The sequence below is a fragment of the Pongo pygmaeus genome, chromosome 6 (genome assembly GCF_028885625.2).
Source record: "Pongo pygmaeus isolate AG05252 chromosome 6, NHGRI_mPonPyg2-v2.0_pri, whole genome shotgun sequence".
Lineage (NCBI taxonomy): Eukaryota > Metazoa > Chordata > Mammalia > Primates > Hominidae > Pongo > Pongo pygmaeus.
The window spans coordinates 2,167,827-2,185,701 of record NC_072379.2 but is presented as its reverse complement, the minus strand read 5'-3'; the positions used below and the strand labels follow the sequence as shown (position 1 = coordinate 2,185,701).

The 17,875-nt window shown below is 54.1% G+C and overlaps 1 protein-coding gene across 9 annotated transcripts in view; it reads left to right on the top strand.

The window, feature by feature from the left end:
- Positions 1-17,875, top strand: part of MAD1L1 (mitotic arrest deficient 1 like 1) — a 413,243-nt gene that overhangs the window by 69,632 nt on the left and 325,736 nt on the right. For all 9 annotated transcript variants that reach the window (XM_063667207.1, XM_063667208.1, XM_054494509.2 and 6 more), the window contains one exon: positions 14,353-14,439. In XM_063667207.1, coding sequence (XP_063523277.1) covers positions 14,353-14,439 — 87 coding nt within the window. The remainder of the gene's footprint in view (positions 1-14,352; positions 14,440-17,875) is intronic.

The following is a 17,875-nucleotide window of genomic DNA, read 5'->3' as shown; positions in this document are numbered from 1 at the left end:
ATTTGTTGTGGGAATTATTTTTCTTTTTATAAAATGTTTATGTAGTTCCTGATTCTGCAATATAAGGTCGCAATACTAGGCTTTGAAAATTACTTATTGAACAGCTATTGTATTTTCTTGGTACAAAACATTGAAAACATTCAAAAAGTATCCAGTGGCTAGCCCGGCATGGTAGTGGGTGCCTGTAATCCCAGCTACTCTGGAGGCTGAGGCAGGAGAATTGCTGGAACCCGGGGGGCAGAGATTACAGTGAGCCAAGGTCATGTCACTGCACTCCAGCCTGGGCGACAGAGCGAGCCTCTGTCTCAAAAAAGAAAAAAAAATAGGCCGGGCGCGGTGGCTCACGCCTGTAATCCCAGCACTTTGGGAGGCCGAGGCGGGCAGATCACGAGGTCAGGAGATCGAGACCATCCTGGCTAACACGGTGAAACCCCGTCTCTACTAAAAATACAAAAAATTAGCTGGGTGTGGTGGCAGGCGCCTGTAGTCCCAGCCACTCGGGAGGCTGAGGCAGGAGAATGGTGTGAACCCAGGAGGCAGAGCTTTCAGTGAGCCAAGATTGCGCCACTGCACTCCAGCCTGGGCGACAGAGCAAGACTCTGTCTCAAAAAAAAAAAAAAAAAAAAAAAAAAAAGTATCCAGTGGCAAGCCTCCTGCCATGTTCTTGTTCTCCAGCAGGAGGCCATTGTTATTTTCTTGTTTATCTTTTAGATTTTTTTTTTTTTTTTTTTTTGAGACAGGGTATCATTCTGTCACCCAGGCTGGAGTGCAGTGCACGATCATAGCTCACTGTAGCCTCTGCCTCCCAGGCTCAAGTGATCCTCCCGCCTCAGCATCCTGAGTAGCTGGGACTATAGGCACTCCCCACCAGGCCTGGCTAATTTTTTGTATTTTTTTTGCAGAGATGGGGTTTTACCATGTTGCCCAGGCTGGTCTGAAATTCCTGGGCTCAAGTGATCCACCCACCTCTGCCTCCCAAAATGCTGGGATTACAGGCATGAGCCACTGCGCCCGGCCAGACTTCTTTTGTGCAAAAATGAATCAACACAGCCATGCAGGTTTTGACTTTTCTGCACACGGCAGCATAGCATACTTATAGTCTGCTTCTTGTATCTGTATTTAGCAATGCCTTTTTGGTGATCTTTCATGTTAATATAGGAAAAGACGTGTTTTTTTCCTCTTACACAAGTTCCATTGTATGGATAGACTACGACATTTAACCTGTTATACCGAACTTTTAATCGGTGGTCTGAGTTCAGTAGAATGACTTGCGTAGCATTTAGTTGGATAGTTACTGTTCTGGAATGATATGATTTTTTTTGCTCATTCTCTTAATATTTATTGAAAACGTATTATTGGGCAAGTGGAAAAAACACAACAAAATAAAAAACAGTCCCATGCCTTTCTGGAGCCTGCATTCCAGTGGAGGGGGAAAGACACTAAATAAGCAGGTAGAAAGATGCAGGATCTCAGCTGGTGGTGTTCTGTGAAGGAGGAGAGCACCAGGAGGAGCGGCCAGGATCCAGGGCTCAGGTGACATTCCATTGAAGACCCAAACAAGTGAAGAGGGGGCAGGCCACGTGGGCATCTAGGGGTGCGGTGTTGTGGAAGAGGGCTGTGCAGATGACCTGAGGTGGGAATGTGGCTCCCGTCGTGGGAGGTTTTGAGGCAGTGATGTGGAGAAGCAGACCCCTCCTGCACCCCTGTCCTGCCCAGGCAGTGTGTGGGACCCATGTCCCCGTAGGAAAGTGGTTGCTCCCTGTGGGAGTCACAGCGTGACGAGGGTTTGCTGCTGCGTGGGCCTTTGGGCTTATGGATGGGGCTGGAGAGTAGTGGTGCAGCAGCCAGGCCTGAAACCACACCTTTCCTGGGTCCCTTTCCATGGGGTAAAAGTGACCTTCCCTCTGTCTGCTGGGAAGAGTGTGAGTGGCATCGTCTGCCATGTGGCCAGGGTGTCATGGAGTGGCCCAGGCTCTTGGTGAGAGGGACTGGTGCCCGGTGTGAGTCCCCTGACCTGGGGTTCCTCTGGTCTTGGGACCAGAGAGTCTGAGCTCCAGCTTAGTGGCCTCAGGCTGGGTGCAGCAGGTGCAGCAGGTACAGCCTCAGGCAGGTGGCTCCTGCAGAACCTGACCCAGGGCCGGGTGCCGCACAGCATGGCATTAGTCCCCTGTCTTTAGGAAAACACCAGCTGCTCCTCTAGTGTTCTGGGGACATGCATTTCTCCCAACCTGGCAACCCCACCTTTCCACACAATTGTGTTGCATCAGCCAGAAAAATCCGGCTGACATGACGCCCTATTGCCCTTGTGACTTTACAGTTGTGAATGCCGATTGTCCTTTGGTTTGTAGCACTGAGGTTTTGCTGTCTAATGTATTTTATTCCCATTTCTGCATACTTTTCGCAAAACAAGCCCTGCAGAGAGAGCCTGTGTCGCTTGGGTTGTGTTCCCTGCCTTCCGCAGGGCTCTGGCTGGAGCCCCAGCCTCAGCAGTTTTGGACTGTGGTCCTAGGCCCTGTGGATTTCTATTCTTTGAAAGCTTGAGGTGTCTTGTTTGCTGATTAGTTTGATGGCTGTTGCTGTTTCATTCATTTTCCACCTCGGAGTCGTCTGGGTCTCCAGTTTTTCAGACTTGGTGAAACTGGCACTTTGGGCTTCAACTAGAGCCCCAACATCTGCTATTAGCCCCAAAATAGCTGTGGCTTGGGCTGGAGCTGCTCTCGCCTCGGAAAGAAAGCAGTGGGCTGGACTCCCCACAGCCCTCTGCCGCTCTGCGTGCAGCTGGGCTTGAGTCAAAATTCAGCTGCAGATTGAACAAAAAGACTTTCTTCCCCTTGAAAACCCACCAGTTAGAATTTAAAAGGCTTCGCAGCTGAAGCCCGCGTTTTCAGCAGCAGATGTCACAGCTTGGACTGCAGTTGGAACTGTCACTGCCATGTCATCTCCGAGCTGAGGCTCCTGAGGCCTCTGGATGCCTTCCACTTTGTAGTTGGTGAAGTGCGGGTTTCAGAATGGACTGTCGGGAGTTATTCTTAGGCCGTAATGATACTTGGCACGGCTCCTCCTGGTTACGAGCACTTAGCTAATCCCCAGAGCACCCTTGGTAAACATCTCTGAGTAGCTTTAACCACACACAGGTCAGGAGGCTTCTGGAAAATAAACACTCTTCCTGCCAGTTGGAGGTGTTGGGGCTCTGGTCTTGGATTTGATATGCAGCGAAGGCTGCAATTGTTTAATAACCCTTCATGATTCAACAGCTCTTCAAGAACTTTCCTCTGTTCTTGTGTGGAGCTCATGACAGCCAGTAGTGGTGGAGCTCCAGCCCTCTCTTCCCACAGGCGCAAGCCGGGTGCCTGAGTCCCAGGGCTTCTCGGGAGGAGTCTGCTCTCCTCTTCTAGACATCCTCTGCCCTGTGTCCCAGAGCCCTGGGCCTGTGCTGCGCTGAGCAGAGACGGTAGGGGACCAGCTCTCCCACTCCTTCCAGATGGGCAGCGTCTTCCATGTCGGGAGCATGCTGTGCTGCTTTTCTCTTCTCAGTCTCTTAGTTTTTGTGGGTTCTTATGCATGTGAGGTGTGGACTTGCACGGTGGGGAACTCAAATGATAACATGAAGGGGAGGAGCCCTCTGAGTGCTGGGATTTGTTCCATCGTTACCGCTTCCCGATCACGGTGACCTGCACTCCTGGAGTGGTCAGTGGAGCAGGCCCGCCCACAACAGTGTTCTCATCGCCTTCCTATTATTCATTTCTATTCTTAAAATATTGTATTACTTAGCACTCTTTTGAAGATGTTCCAGTATATATCAAATGATCGAAAGTCCATAACCTTGTCCTACATAGTAGCCAAAGCTGTCATGCAGTTTCAGGTGTTCGAGTTTCCAGAATTCTTGTGATAACATTTGTAGGATTCTTCTTTTAGACTTGGACCAAATTCTGTAACCTAATATTTGTCCTTCAGATTGACAGAGAACTGCAGGCAGTGTTTTCTCTGTCACATGTGTGGTGGGTGGCATCCTGGTGGCATAAAGAATTGCCTTTGGTAACTTGCCCAGAAGGCTGTAGGGTTATTTTCTGCTTAGATTTTCCCCTATTTTCATTTCTTTTCTTTTCCTTTTCTTTCTTTCTTTTTTTTTGTGATGGAGTCTTGCTCTTGTTGTGCAGGCTGGAGGGCAATAGCGTGGTCTCAGCTCACTGCAACCTCCACCTCCCGGGTTCAAGCAATTCTCCTGCCTCAGCCTCCTGAGTAGGAAGGATTACGGGCACCTGCCACTGCACCTGGCTAATTTTTTGTATTTTTAGTAGAGATGGGGTTTCACCATGTTGGCCAGGCTGGTCTTGAACTCCTGACCTCAGGTGATCCGCCCGCCTCGGCCTCCCAAAGTGCTGGCATTATAGGCGTGAGCCACTGCGCGCCCAGCCTCCCCTCTCTATTTATGCAGATGCTCGGTAGTTCCGGAAGTAGTTGTGTGTAAGAATCACCAGGGAATTTGTGTGCGGCCCCTAAGTCCTGCCTTCAGGGGTCTTGATTCAGTGGGGTGGGGTGGGGTAGGCTGGAGTTGCATCTGATGACTCTGGTGCAGGTGGTCCAGGCCATTAGCCCGACTTCATGATGCCACACACTGTGAAACCATGCATCCACTGCCCTCGCTACACGCGCCGTAAAACCATGCTTCCACTCCCCTCACCACGCGCTGTGAAACCAAGCGTCCACTCCCCTCGCCACACGCGCCGTGAAACCATGCGTCCACTCCCCTCACCACACGCGCCGTGAAACCATGCGTCCACTCCCCTCGCCACACGCGCCGTGAAACCATGCGTCCACTCCCCTCACCACATGCCGTGAAACCATGCGTCCACTCCCCTCACCACACGCGCCGTGAAACCATGCGTCCACTCCCCTCGCCACACGCGCCGTGAAACCATGCGTCCACTCCCCTCACCACACGCGCCGTGAAACCATGCGTCCACTCCCCTCGCCACACGCGCCGTGAAACCATGCGTCCACTCCCCTCACCACATGCCGTGAAACCATGCGTCCACTCCCCTCACCACACGCGCCGTGAAACCATGCGTCCACTCCCCTCGCCACACGCGCCGTGAAACCATGCGTCCACTCCCCTCACCACACGCGCCGTGAAACCATGCGTCCACTCCCCTCGCCACACGCGCCGTGAAACCATGCGTCCACTCCCCTCACCACATGCCGTGAAACCATGCGTCCACTCCCCTCACCACATGCGCCGTGAAACCATGCGTCCACTCCCCTCGCCACACGCGCCGTGAAACCATGCGTCCACTCCCCTCACCACATGCCGTGAAACCATGCGTCCACTCCCCTCACCACATGCGCCGTGAAACCATGCGTCCACTCCCCTCACCACATGCCGTGAAACCATGCGTCCACTCCCCTCACCACATGCCGTGAAACCATGCGTCCACTCCCCTCACCACATGCGCCGTGAAACCATGCGTCCACTCCCCTCGCCATGCACAGCGTGAAACCATGCGTCCACTCCCCTCACCATGCACAGCATGAAACCATGCGTCCACTCCCCTCGCCATGCACAGCATGAAACCATGCGTCCACTCCCCTCGCCACGCACAGCATGAAAACATGCGTCCACTCCCCTCGCCACACACGCCGTGAAACCATGCGTCCACTCCCCTCACCACATGTGCCGTGAAACCATGCGTCCACTCCCCTCACCACACGCCGTGAAACCATGCGTCCACTCCCCTCACCACATGCGCTGTGAAACCATGCGTCCACTCCCCTCACCACACGCGCCGTGAAACCGTGCGTCCACTCCCCTCACCACATGCGCCGTGAAACCATGCGTCCACTCCCCTCGCCACGCACAGCATGAAACCATGCGTCCACTCCCCTTGCCACGCACAGCATGAAACCATGCGTCCACTCCCCTCGCCACGCACAGCATGAAACCATGCGTCCACTCCCCTCGCCACGCACAGCATGAAACCATGCGTCCACTCCCCTCGCCACAAGTGCTGTGAAACCATGCGTCCACTCCCCTTGCCACACGCGCCGTGAAACCATGCGTCCACTCCCCTCGCCACATGCGCCGTGAAACCATGCGTCCACTCCCCTCACCACATGCGCCGTGAAACCATGCGTCCACTGCCCTCGCCACGCACAGCATGAAACCATGCGTCCACTCCCCTCGCCACAAGTGCTGTGAAACCATGCGTCCACTCCCCTCGCCACACGCCGTGAAACCATGCGTCCACTCCCCTCGCCACACGCCGTGAAACCATGCGTCCACTCCCCTCGCCACACGCCGTGAAACCATGCGTCCACTCCCCTCGCCACACGCCGTGAAACCATGCGTCCACTCCCCTCGCCACACGCCGTGAAACCATGCGTCCACTCCCCTCGCCACACGGCGTGAAACCATGCGTCCACTCCCCTCGCCACACGCCGTGAAACCATGCGTCCACTCCCCTCGCCATGCACAGCATGAAACCATGCGTCCACTCCCCTCGCCACATGTGCCGTGAAACCATGCGTCCACTCCCCTCGCCACGCGCGCCGTGAAACCGTGCGTCCACTCCCCTCGCCACACGCCGTGAAACCATGCGTCCACTCCCCTCGCCACGCGCGCCGTGAAACCGTGCGTCCACTCCCCTCGCCACACGCCGTGAAACCGTGCGTCCACTCCCCTCACCACACGCTGTGAAACCATGCGTCCACTCCCCTCGCCACATGCGCCGTGAAACCATGCGTCCACTCCCCTCGCCACACGCCGTGAAACCGTGCATCCACTCCCCTCGCCATGCACAGCATGAAACCATGCGTCCACTCCCCTCGCCACATGCGCCGTGAAACCATGCATCCACTCCCCTCGCCACACGCGCCGTGAAACCATGCGTCCACTCCCCTCACCACACGCCGTGAAACCATGCGTCCACTCCCCTCACCACACGCCGTGAAACCATGCGTCCACTCCCCTCGCCACACGCGCCGTGAAACCATGCGTCCACTCCCCTCGCCACACGCGCTGTGAAACCATGCGTCCACTCCCCTCGCCACATGCCATGAAACCATGCGTCCACTCCCCTCGCCATGCACAGCATGAAACCATGCGTCCACTCCCCTCGCCACATGCGCCGTGAAACCATGCGTCCACTCCCCTCGCCACGCACGCCGTGAAACCGTGCGTCCACTCCCCTCGCCACAAGCCGTGAAACCATGCGTCCACTCCCCTCGCCACACGCGCCGTGAAACCATGCGTCCACTCCCCTCACCACACGCGCCGTGAAACCATGCGTCCACTCCCCTCGCCACATGCCATGAAACCATGCGTCCACTCCCCTCGCCATGCACAGCATGAAACCATGCGTCCACTCCTCTCGCCACATGCGCCGTGAAACCATGCGTCCACTCCCCTCGCCACGCGCGCCGTGAAACCGTGCGCCCACTGTCCTGGCTAGAGCCGAACACATCCTCGTGTCTTGCACTTTTTGCAGCAACTGCCTGACTACCTTTTTGCCCAGCATCAGCTTTAATTGGTGTTCAGTGCTCCATGTTATGGCTATGAGGACTTGCTTATTTTTTTTATTGTTGAGCTTTTTTTAATATTAAAAACTATGAGATGGAGAAAGTTAAGTTGATGCAGCCACTGTGGAAAACAGTCTGTGGTGGTTCTCAGAAAAACCGAAAATGGGATGCTCCATCTTTGCCGCTTCTGGGTATCCACCCAAGATCATTAAAAGCAGCGTTTGGAACAGACATTGGCACACCCATGTTCGTAGCAGCATTATTCACAATAGCCAAAAGGTGAAAGCAGCCCAGGTGTCCACCGACGGGTGAATGGATAAACGTTGTGTAGCCACGCAATGGAGTATTACTCAGCCTTCAAAAGGAAGGAGAGTCTGCCACATGCTGTAACATGGATGAGCCTTGAGGACGTGATGCCAAGTAGAGTAAGCCCGTCACAGAGAAATGCTCTCTGGCTCCACTCGTGTGGCTGGAGTGGTCGCATTCTTAGAGACGGAAGGTAGCATGGAGGTGGCCAGGGCTGGGAGCAGAGGGGCTGCAGGAGTTCCTTTTTAATGGGACAGGGTTTAATGGGACAGTTTTGCAAAATTAAGAGTTCTGGGGATGGATGTGGTGCTGGTTGCCCAATAACATGAATATGCTTAACACGACAGAACTGGGGACTTAAAAATGGTTAAGATGGTATATTTTATGTTAAGTGTATTTTACCACAATTAAAAACATCCCAACACGGTGGCAGGATGCCACCTTGGCCAGGTGTGGTGCTTGTCTTGGGTTTCCTCGGGATGTCCTCTTGGAAGAGCGTGGCAGGTCGGGGCTGAGGACCCCCCTTTGCTCGCTCTCTTAGCCTCGTCCTTTTGGAGGGTCCAGTCTTCCTCGGGTAGCAAGGCTTCTTGCCAGGCCACAGAAGCCCCACGCCGGAGGAGCGGCTCTCCGGCTCCCGGACTGCTTCTCTGTGCAAGCCTCTCTGAGAGCTCACAGTCCACCCCTGTGGCCTCCTCCGCGTGCCCAGAGCCTCCTGGGCTCCTCCTCCCCGCCCCGCCTGGTTCAAGGGTATGTCCTTTACTCCAGATGATGGCCTCCGTCCTTCTCCACAGGCTGCTGTTAATTCGAGAAGAGGGCGCCAGAATGCTTCCTATACAGTCCAGGAGGTGACCTCCTGCCCCGTTTGATCGGATTCCACCTTGTTCTTGATGGGACCTCCTTCGTGGCCTCAGAAATGTCCACATGTTGGCAAAACCATTTCGTCTTTTCTTTTTCTCATATGGAGTGCTCTGAAACCATTGCCTTAAACCCATTCTGTTTCCACTAACTAAAGCTCATACACTTCATTCCCAGAGAGCCCATTTTCTTTTATTTATTTACCATTTATTTATTTTTATACATAATATTTTACATATTTATGGGGTACCTATGATATTTTCTTACGTGCAAAGAATGTGGAATGAGCAAGTTTAGGGTATTTGGGGTAACCATCACTTTGAGTATTTATCATTTCCACGTATTGGGAAAAATTCTGGTTCTCTTCTAGCTGCTTTGAATTATACAATACATTGTTAACTCTAGTCACCCTACTCTTCTGCGGAACAATTGAATTGATACCTTTCATCTAACTGTATGTTCGTACCCATTAACTCAACTCTCTTCATCTGCCGTTCCACTCACCCAGCCCTTCTCATCCACTAGTACCTGTCATTCTACTCTTTGCCTTTAGGAGGTGAATTTCCACAGCTGCCATGAGTGAAGACATGCAGTTTCTTTCTGTTCCTGGTGATTTCACCTGACACGGTCACCTCCCATTCCAGCCACGTTGTTACAAATGACAGGCTCTCGTTCTTTCTTTTTTTTTGAGACGGAGTCTTGCTCTGTCGCCAGGCTGGAGTGCAGTGACGTGATCTTGGCTCACTGCAACCTCTGACTCCCTGGTTCAAGTGATTCTCCTGCCTCAGTCTCCTGAGTAGCTGGGATTACAGGCGTGTGCCACCACGCCTGGCTAATTTTTGTATTTTTAGTAGAGATGGAGTTTCACCATGTTGGCCGGGCTGGTCTCGAACTCCTGACGTCGTGATCCACCTGCCTCGGCCTCCCAAAGTGGTGGGATTACAGGCGTGAGCCGCCGCGCTCGGCCCAGCTCTCCTTCTTTCTTACGGCTGGATAGCATTCCACTGTGTGTACATCCCCATTTTCTTTATCCATTCCTCTGTTGATGGACACAGGTTAATTCCGTATCTTTGCCATCTTTGCTGTGATAAACATGGGAATGCAGGTATCTTTTTGATACAGTGATTTCCTTTGAGTAAATACTCAGTGGTGGGATTGCTGGATCATGTGGTGTTGTTCTGTTTTCAGCTTTTTGAGAAATCTCCATACTGGGTTCCATAGCGGTGGTACTAATTTACATTCCTTCCAACAGCAGCTGAGAGTTCCCTTTCCTCTGCATCCTCACTAGCAGCTGTCTGTGTGTTTTTTGGTCTTTTTATTAGCCATTTTAAGCTGAGGTAAGGTGGTATCTCATTGTGGTTTTGATTTGCATTTCCCCAATGATTAGTGATGTTGAGCATTTTTTCATATACCTGTTGGCCATTTGCATGTCATCCTTTGCGAAATGTCTCTTTGTGTCCTTTGCCTACTTTTTCATGGGATTATTTATGTTTTTTAATTGTTGTTATTTGAGTTCCTTTTGAGTTGTATTTTGGATGTTAGTCCCTTATTGGCCGAACAGTTGACAGGTATGTTCCTGCATTCAAGAGGCTGTCTCTTCACTTCTCTTCACTCTGTTGACTGTTTTCTTGGATGGACAGAAGCTTTTTACTTTGATATAGTCCCATTTGTCTATTTTTGTTTTTGTTGCCTTTTGTTTTGTGCTTTTGAGGTTTTAGCTATAAAATCTTTACCTAGACCAATGTCCTGAAGTGTTTTCCTTGTTTTCTTTAGTATTTTTATATTTTTGGGTCTTAGGTTTCAGCCTGTAATCCATCTCCAGTTGATTTTTGTATATGGGGAGCACATTTTCTTTTGATTGACACTGCCGAACAAAGGGTATACAGAATTTCACAACTTTTAACATGTTGGTTGATGATTGTGCTTGAAGCGTATTCTCCTCATGTCCGTGGCGACATCCAGACACCGCCTTCAGGGTGCATGTCCTCTCCCGGCCTCCCAATGCCAGTGTGAAAATGGGCTTGGATTGCACACCCTGAAAACATCCTCCCTGTCCCTTCCACATCCATAAAGTTAATGGCATAGGGATTGTCAGGTAATAGCAGTGCACTATGCCTGTGCCCTGGGGTTTTGGAAGTGAGCCTTAGGAAGCCCAGCCGAGCAGGTAGGGAGTTCAGCCTGGAGGGGTCAGGGCTGGGGCTGAGACCCAGGTTTTCTCCCACGGGTCCATCTCCTTTTCCTTTAAGGATGTCCTGGCCTTCCCTCTGTCTCTGCAAGTAGAGTAGACTGGTCCCGTGGGACATTCTTGAACACTGTCATCGAGCTCACTGTGCTTGTGCTTTTGAGTGGAAGCTGAACCCTGGTCATGAGCAAGAATGTCCAGACAGGGCTCATGAGGCTTGGTTTAGCCAAAGTAGTGACTGTGGGTTTTTCAGCGCAAGAGGCTGTGAAGGGAGGAATTCCTCCTGGTGCCCCTGTGCCCTCCAGCGGCTTCTGCCCGTGGGAGGTGTTGGGCATGGCTGCCCCTGAGGTTGGAGGGCTCTGGAAGAGCAAGCCCTGCAGCTTCAGTCCTCCCTGTGATAGGGGCCTGGTCACATGGGGACTGAGAGCCAGCAGGGATCTGGGGGCCTAGGGATGTGCCTAGCAAGTATCCAGGCTGAGAGCCCATCGCGTGTCAGTGCTCCCGAGGGCTGGGGTCTGTGTGGGACCATCCGCCTCAGGCGCCAGCCTTCTGCCTCAGGGCAAGCCATGCTCTCTCTTCCTGCCTGGGGCAGGACAAGCTCCAGGTCACACCCCCCTCAGGCAAGGAGGAGCGTGCAGGGGAGCCACCCGGAAGCAGCCTCCTGCAGAGTCTGTGCGAATGTGGAGCCAGCCTGCTCCTTGGGTGATTGAGATGGATGCCCCGGGGCTCCAGAGTACTCAGGTTTCTCCTGTGGCCCATCAATGCCAGAATGAGGCGTTGACCCCAATGGCATGAGTCAGAGGCCTTCCTGGGTGACGTAGGAGACTGCCTGGTGCGTGCGCCGTTGACCCCAATGGCATGAGTCAGAGGCCTTCATGGGTGACGTAGGAGACTGCCTGGTGCGTGTGCCGTCTGTGGGCGCCCAGCACTTCAGAAGAGGACTCTGTCACTGTTACTTTTCAGTTTATTTGAACCACTCCCATTTCCCCTCTCATTGCTAAATGGTTGCATTTATCATGGTCTTGGCATCACTGGGAATCGCAGAACGTGGTTAGCAGAGCCTGGCCCTCTGAGATCTTACCCCAGCTCCCAGCTTTGCTGGGTGGGTTCGTACCTTGGGGCAGGAAGCTTGTTTCTAAATCGGTATCAAATGCTCCCGACTCTGCCTCCTGCTCTGCAGGCTGCAAGGAGGCTTCCCCACAGAGGGAGGTGGCAGGCAGTGTGCCCTCTGGTGAGAGAGAGCCATCCCAGCTGGGAGAACCCTGGGGCCTGGTACTGCCTGCCAGATGCCTCTCCACTGGCCTCCTGCTGTTTCAGGTCCGGTGACATGTGGGGGCCCTGAGGGGTGTGAGGCGGGGTGGCCTTGGCTGTGTAGGTGGAGCCTGTAGCCTGCCGCCTGTGACCACCTCACCTGCCGCTGGTTCTGGGCACAGGGGCTGGGAGGCGCCATTGCAGATGTGGACATATGCGATTTTTATTTATTTGTTGTAAATAAATTCTTTGCACTGAGTTAGTGAAAATTTACAAGCCCCTTTGATGAATGCAAAACAACTTAAATATCTCATTCAAATGTTTCAGAAAAAATATCTCTTGGCTTGGAAAGGTTTCCTTACTTTGATACTGATATTTTTAACTCCCCGAGGTTGGGAGCTTTGGGAAACTGGAGAGAATGGTCACGGCGCTCAAGGCCAGCTGCACCTTTCATCTCTCTCCTAGAGTTCCGTTTCTCTTCCAAGACCTTTCGGTCATAAATGCTTTTTCCACGGAGCTGCTTTCTAACCCCGGTTTGCCTGTGTGTGGGAGGACAGATGGGGTCTCCCCGGTGCCAGCTACTCTTTCCGCACCCATCGCTGTCCCCACTAGACGTCCAGCAAGGGGCCTATTCTTTGGGTGGGCAGAGGCCTCTCTGGGGGACCTGGAAGGGAGAAGGCCGTGGCGTGCTCTGTGTGAAGAGGCTGTGGTCAGAGGGAGGGCTTATGACTGGCCCTGGGTGTGTGTGAGGGCTCAGGGCCTGGGCCAGGCCGCAGGACATCTGCTCACAGGCTCTTGGTAGCTTTGTTCCAGTGATGGAAGACGCTCCAGAAACACCAAACTAATGCTGGGCAAGGTGGGCTCCAGCTGTCCTCTGTGCTGTGCAAAACAGGCATGGGATGGCAAGGGGTGTGGGGGTGGCCAGAGGCACTGTAAGGAAGTGGCCCTTCCTCTGTGTTTGGAGGAGGAGCTGGGTGCTGGAAGACCGGGGGAGGGGCTGTGTGAGCACTGGATGAGCTGATGCAGGATTTCGGGGGCCCATAGGCAGGGTGCTGAAGTGACAGGAAAGGTCAGTGGCTGTCTCAGGGCAGAGTCTGGTCGGACCCAGCGCTTGAGGTTTGCAGCGTGCGCGTTTTAGGCAACAGGATGGCTTCTGTTAGGGGTCTATGGTTGCGGTGTGCCTCTATGGGACCATGGCTGACTCGCAGAGAGGAGCTCCCTGGCAGGCGGCTGGGAGGGCGTGCCCGGGATCCACCCGAGGTTGCTCTGGGGGCCTAGCTGACAGAGTGACTAGGACCTCTCCTTCCAGGGTGCAGGTAGCCTCCTTGGCCAATGTCGGGGTCCCCGTTGCTCATTCAGTGGTGCGGTGCGGGCTCCCTGAGTGGGGTTGGGTGGGGCTCTCACAGCATTTCCAGCCCCTGCTTTCTGTGTGGACCTGCGCTTGGTCCATGAGAGGTGAAGAGAAGAACAAGGATGGGTCCTCGGGCCTGAGCTCACATGCCACTTGGTCAGTCTAGCCAGGGAGCCTTGGCTTTGTGCCCCAGGTTGTGAGGCTGGGAACGCTCGCACACCACTGGCATAACTTTGCATGCACGGCTCAGATCCTTGCTGTATCCTCCGGAGTCCCAGCGTTGAGTTAGAAGATGTGGCTCGGGCCGAGCTCAGCTGTTGCTGATCATCAGGGTGCACTTTGAACTTTGAAGCGGCTGTTTCACATTGGAGTCTGAGTTTCCTCATTTAAAAATGGAAACGGTGAACAACAGGGTTGCTGGGGCATTCACTGAGACAATCTGGAATCGTCCTGGAAAGTAGAAAGCGCTACACCTGGAGATCGCTGATTTTACTCTATTGTTATATATGGGTCTTCTGAAGGAGAGGTGAGGAAAGGAACCTAAAACTCGCTGAGCACCTCCCCTGTGCCAGGTGCCTGGTGGGTGCTTTTTAAACATGATTTCATTTCCTCTGAAGAGTGACACTGTCAGGTGGTGTCTCTGTTTCTACAGGTGAAATAAAATCGGGGCTTACTAAGGTCATCTCCCTGGCGTTGCATAGGGGTGGGGGCTGTGGTTGACCCCAGGTTGTAGTGCGTGCATGCTGCCCTGGACCTGGGTCTGCAGAGTTCACACATCCTGGGTCCCAGAGCATCAGCTACAGAGGTTGCTTTTGGCCTTCTGTTTTGTGTGCAGAATCAGGTTTACTTCTGGGGGACAGCTGGAACTGAGTGTGCCTTGTTTATCCTGCAGGACTCCAGAAGACCTTTCCAGATTCGTGGTTGAGCTGCAGCAGAGGGAGCTTGCCTTGAAGGACAAGAACAGCGCTGTCACCAGCAGGTAGACCTGGCCGCCCAGGGCGCTTGTGGGGATGAGTTTGCTTTGGAGAATTAGGGGCGAGTGAGAGTGTGTGCCCCCTGGCTCTTGGGGGATGGCTGTCCTTCATCTTGTGGTTGGCCCTGGTCTGGGATGGGATGGGGGAGCAGGGATTTGAGGGAACGGTTTGCCCCATGTTTCCACCGTGTGCTGTGAGCCTCCGCTGAGGCACCACCGTCCATTGTTCTGACAATGTGCTAAACTGCCATGGGGTCTGGGGGTTGGCCTCCTGTTGTGGGGTCCCTCCTTGGATCAGGAGGGTTCTCGTCTTCCCAGCAGGGTGGGGCCTCATGTGGTCTTGGGAACCAGCCCGTCTGTCACTATTGGGCCCACCCTGAGTCTTCACGTCAGCATGAATGCAGGTATGATTGGAAGGGGCTCACTATGAATACCAAGAGACAGGTCCGTCACTCAGGAAATCCCAAGGGCTTCAGGGAACCTGGGATGACGATCAGATATGTGTTTCTTCTTATCCCACACCCCGGCTCTTCTCTGGTTTCACTCGTGGCTGTGAGGGGCCGTCCACGCTCCGGCATCACACCCAGAGGCGGAAAGGAGAGGCCTCTTTTTTTGATCTTTTCTGTACAAGGAAGCCTTTCCTAGGACCCCCACTGCCAGCAAGGACCCCTTATGCCTCCTTGGCTAAAAAGGGGTCTTATGCCTGCCCCTGACCAGAAGATGGAGCTACCATGAGGGACTGAACCCCGTCCGGTGGAACCTGTGGGGCTGGTGGGCAGTGGGGTGAGCTTGGGGCAGAGGGAAGGGCCGTGCAATGGGGCCCCAGGGGAGCTCTGCGCCCTGCACGGCTGACCAGGCCCTGGGTCTGTGCGGAGGGCCTGAAGCTCACCTGTTTGCCATTGATGATCAAGCTCAGCCTCGTCTTCCTGTGGAGAGAGTGTTTTAATAATTTATTAATAGCCAGAAGGAGGTTTCTTATTTTGGGGGCTGATGTCACTTTGAAAATTGGCTTTTAGAAGCATCTGGTTGTGTTGGACATAATCACATCAATTTACTGAAAAACCTCAAATGATAAAGATTGCCTTTTGCTTTCAAAGCCGCTGTCAGATGAAACAGGCATTAAAAGTGATTTGAAGTTAAAGCATTCACATTTTACCAGGCGATCCTCATCGTTTTACTTTGGAAATGAAACAGAATCAACTATTAAAGGAAAGGAAACTTGCCTGTACTTTTCTCCCACCAAACAGGGAGGTGCTTCCTAAAATTATTTGCCTTGACCAGCAGCAGCAGGCCCATCTCTATGTCCAGGGCCACACGGAAGGGAACATTCGCATCTGCATGCTGCCCGTGTTGCCTTCGCTGTGGTCACAGATGTGGATTGAGCCAATGGGGGGATTGGTTTGGGAATGGGGTCTCTGTCTCAGGGAGCAGCCTCTACAGTGGGCAGGTGGTCCTCACAACCCCAGCTGTGGCTGGCTTCTCAGGACCTGTGGGCTCCCTCTGAGAGCTGGAGCACCTGCCCTGGGGAAGGGTGAGTCTCGGGGCACCCCATGGATGCGCTCGGTGCTCCGTCCTCTTCTGTGAAATGGGGTCTTCGGGGTGAGACGAGGTCCCCAGTACTGCGCTGGTCTGGGAGGCCAAAGAGAGAAGCTGCCCTGAAATCCTGGGTTCTCACAAGCATTTCCAGCTTGCTTTCATGTGTGTGTCTGTGTGCTGGCTTCTGTCCTACGTGTGGCTTATTGCCCTGTGTGGGCTTCTTTAGCCAAGGTGCAGGCTCCAGATGGCGCTGGTCACCCATCACCAGGAGCACTGGAGACGCTTCCCTGAGATGGGGCAGTGGAGAGGCACAGGAGGCCTCTGGGCGTGAGGTTGGAGTTCCCGGTCCCTCTTGCCTGCAGGGACTGGGGGGCGGCTGGTCTTCTCCTTGCTGGTCATGTGACTTGGGCAGGCACCTGGTCCTCTCTTCATCTCTGTGAGCTGAAAGGTACTGGCAGTAACGACTGGGTTGCTGTGAGGTCTGAGCCTCCTGAGCTGCGCCTGGGCACTGAGCCATCCCCGGGTCTCAGTGGTGCTGCTTGCTGGTGGGTGGACACTTCCCGACCAAGGCTTTCTGGGGCCTGGCGACGCTGAGTGCCCGGCCCTTTTGTGCACTTCCAAGGCTCAGGAAGGAGGCAGACCCTAGGACTGGCGGCGCTGGTGGTGGCCACTGAGGTGTGGATGAGTCCCGTCATGGCCTCGGCGCTTGAGTTCTGGCCTCTGGGCTGCTGCTTTCTTTGGTGGCAGGACACCGTGTTCGTCGCGGCCTGCCGTGGCGGGGTCAGGGAGCCTCGCACGGTTGAACAGCTGAGCACGTTTCTACAGGTCTCTTACAGGCAGTCGGACAGAAATTCAGATGAGCGTGAAGGAGGCGGCATGGCAGAAGGTGGGAGGCCACAGTGGCCCAGGTCCCCGAGGGCTTTGCCAGGCGGGCCTCATTTTAAAGTCACTTTTGTTTGTTTCTCATTGAAAGTAGCTTGTAGTCACCGAAGAACAGAGCCCTGGTCCAGCTGAGGTCACGGGTCATGAGGGCAGCTGCCGGGCATTTTCCCTCATCTTTGCGGACCAGCGGGCATGTGCTCGTGGCCATGCGTGTTCTCCTCTGCAGTTTTTACCGAGTATGTTGGCCGTGTCCATCTTTCCCTGGTAGTGAACGCTATTCTCGCCATCTGAGGAGCTTCTCAGGGTGCGGCTCCACTGCCCTGTTCCTCGTAGCCCAGTACCCGGTGCTCCCTCTTCAAGGTGGTGCCCTGTGCCTCGTAGCCCAGTGCCGGGTGCTCCCTCTTTGAGGCGGTGCCCTGTTCCTCATAGCCCAGTGCCCAGTGCTCCCTCTTGGAGGCGGTGCCCTGTTCCTCGTAGCCCAGTGCCCAGTGCTCCCTCTTGGAGGCGGTGCCCTGTTCCTCGTAGCCCAGTGCCCGGTGCTCCCTCATCGAGGCGGTGCCCTTTTTCTTGTAGCCCAGTGCGCAGTGCTCTCTCTTCAAGGCAGTGCTGCTGTGACGGTGCCGCTGGGGTAGCTCGTGTGGCAGCATCTCGGAATGCTGGTGCCTCAGGCTGAGCTTCCGAAGTGATGGCTGGGTCATTCGTGTGCCTGTTTTCAGGAGCTTGGCTTTTAGAAGATGAATGTTGCCTATCAGCCAGCATAGTGTGCCGCTGTGAGCAGCCTACACCACGCAGTCTTGATGCACTTCCTGGGTGTTGTGTAACTTTCCTTCTCTGCTGATCTGATGTGTGGAACAGAGTGCCCTTCCCACAGTCGCTGTCTTGGTGACTTGGTGTTCCTTTCACCAATGTGACACGTGTCCACGTCCGTGAAGCCAGAAGCCAGCAGGTACCTCAGCAGGTCCTGTGGGTCGGGCTCCTCTGCAGAGTTCCTGCTGTTGCTGCCTTTTTAAAGTTTGCGTCAGTT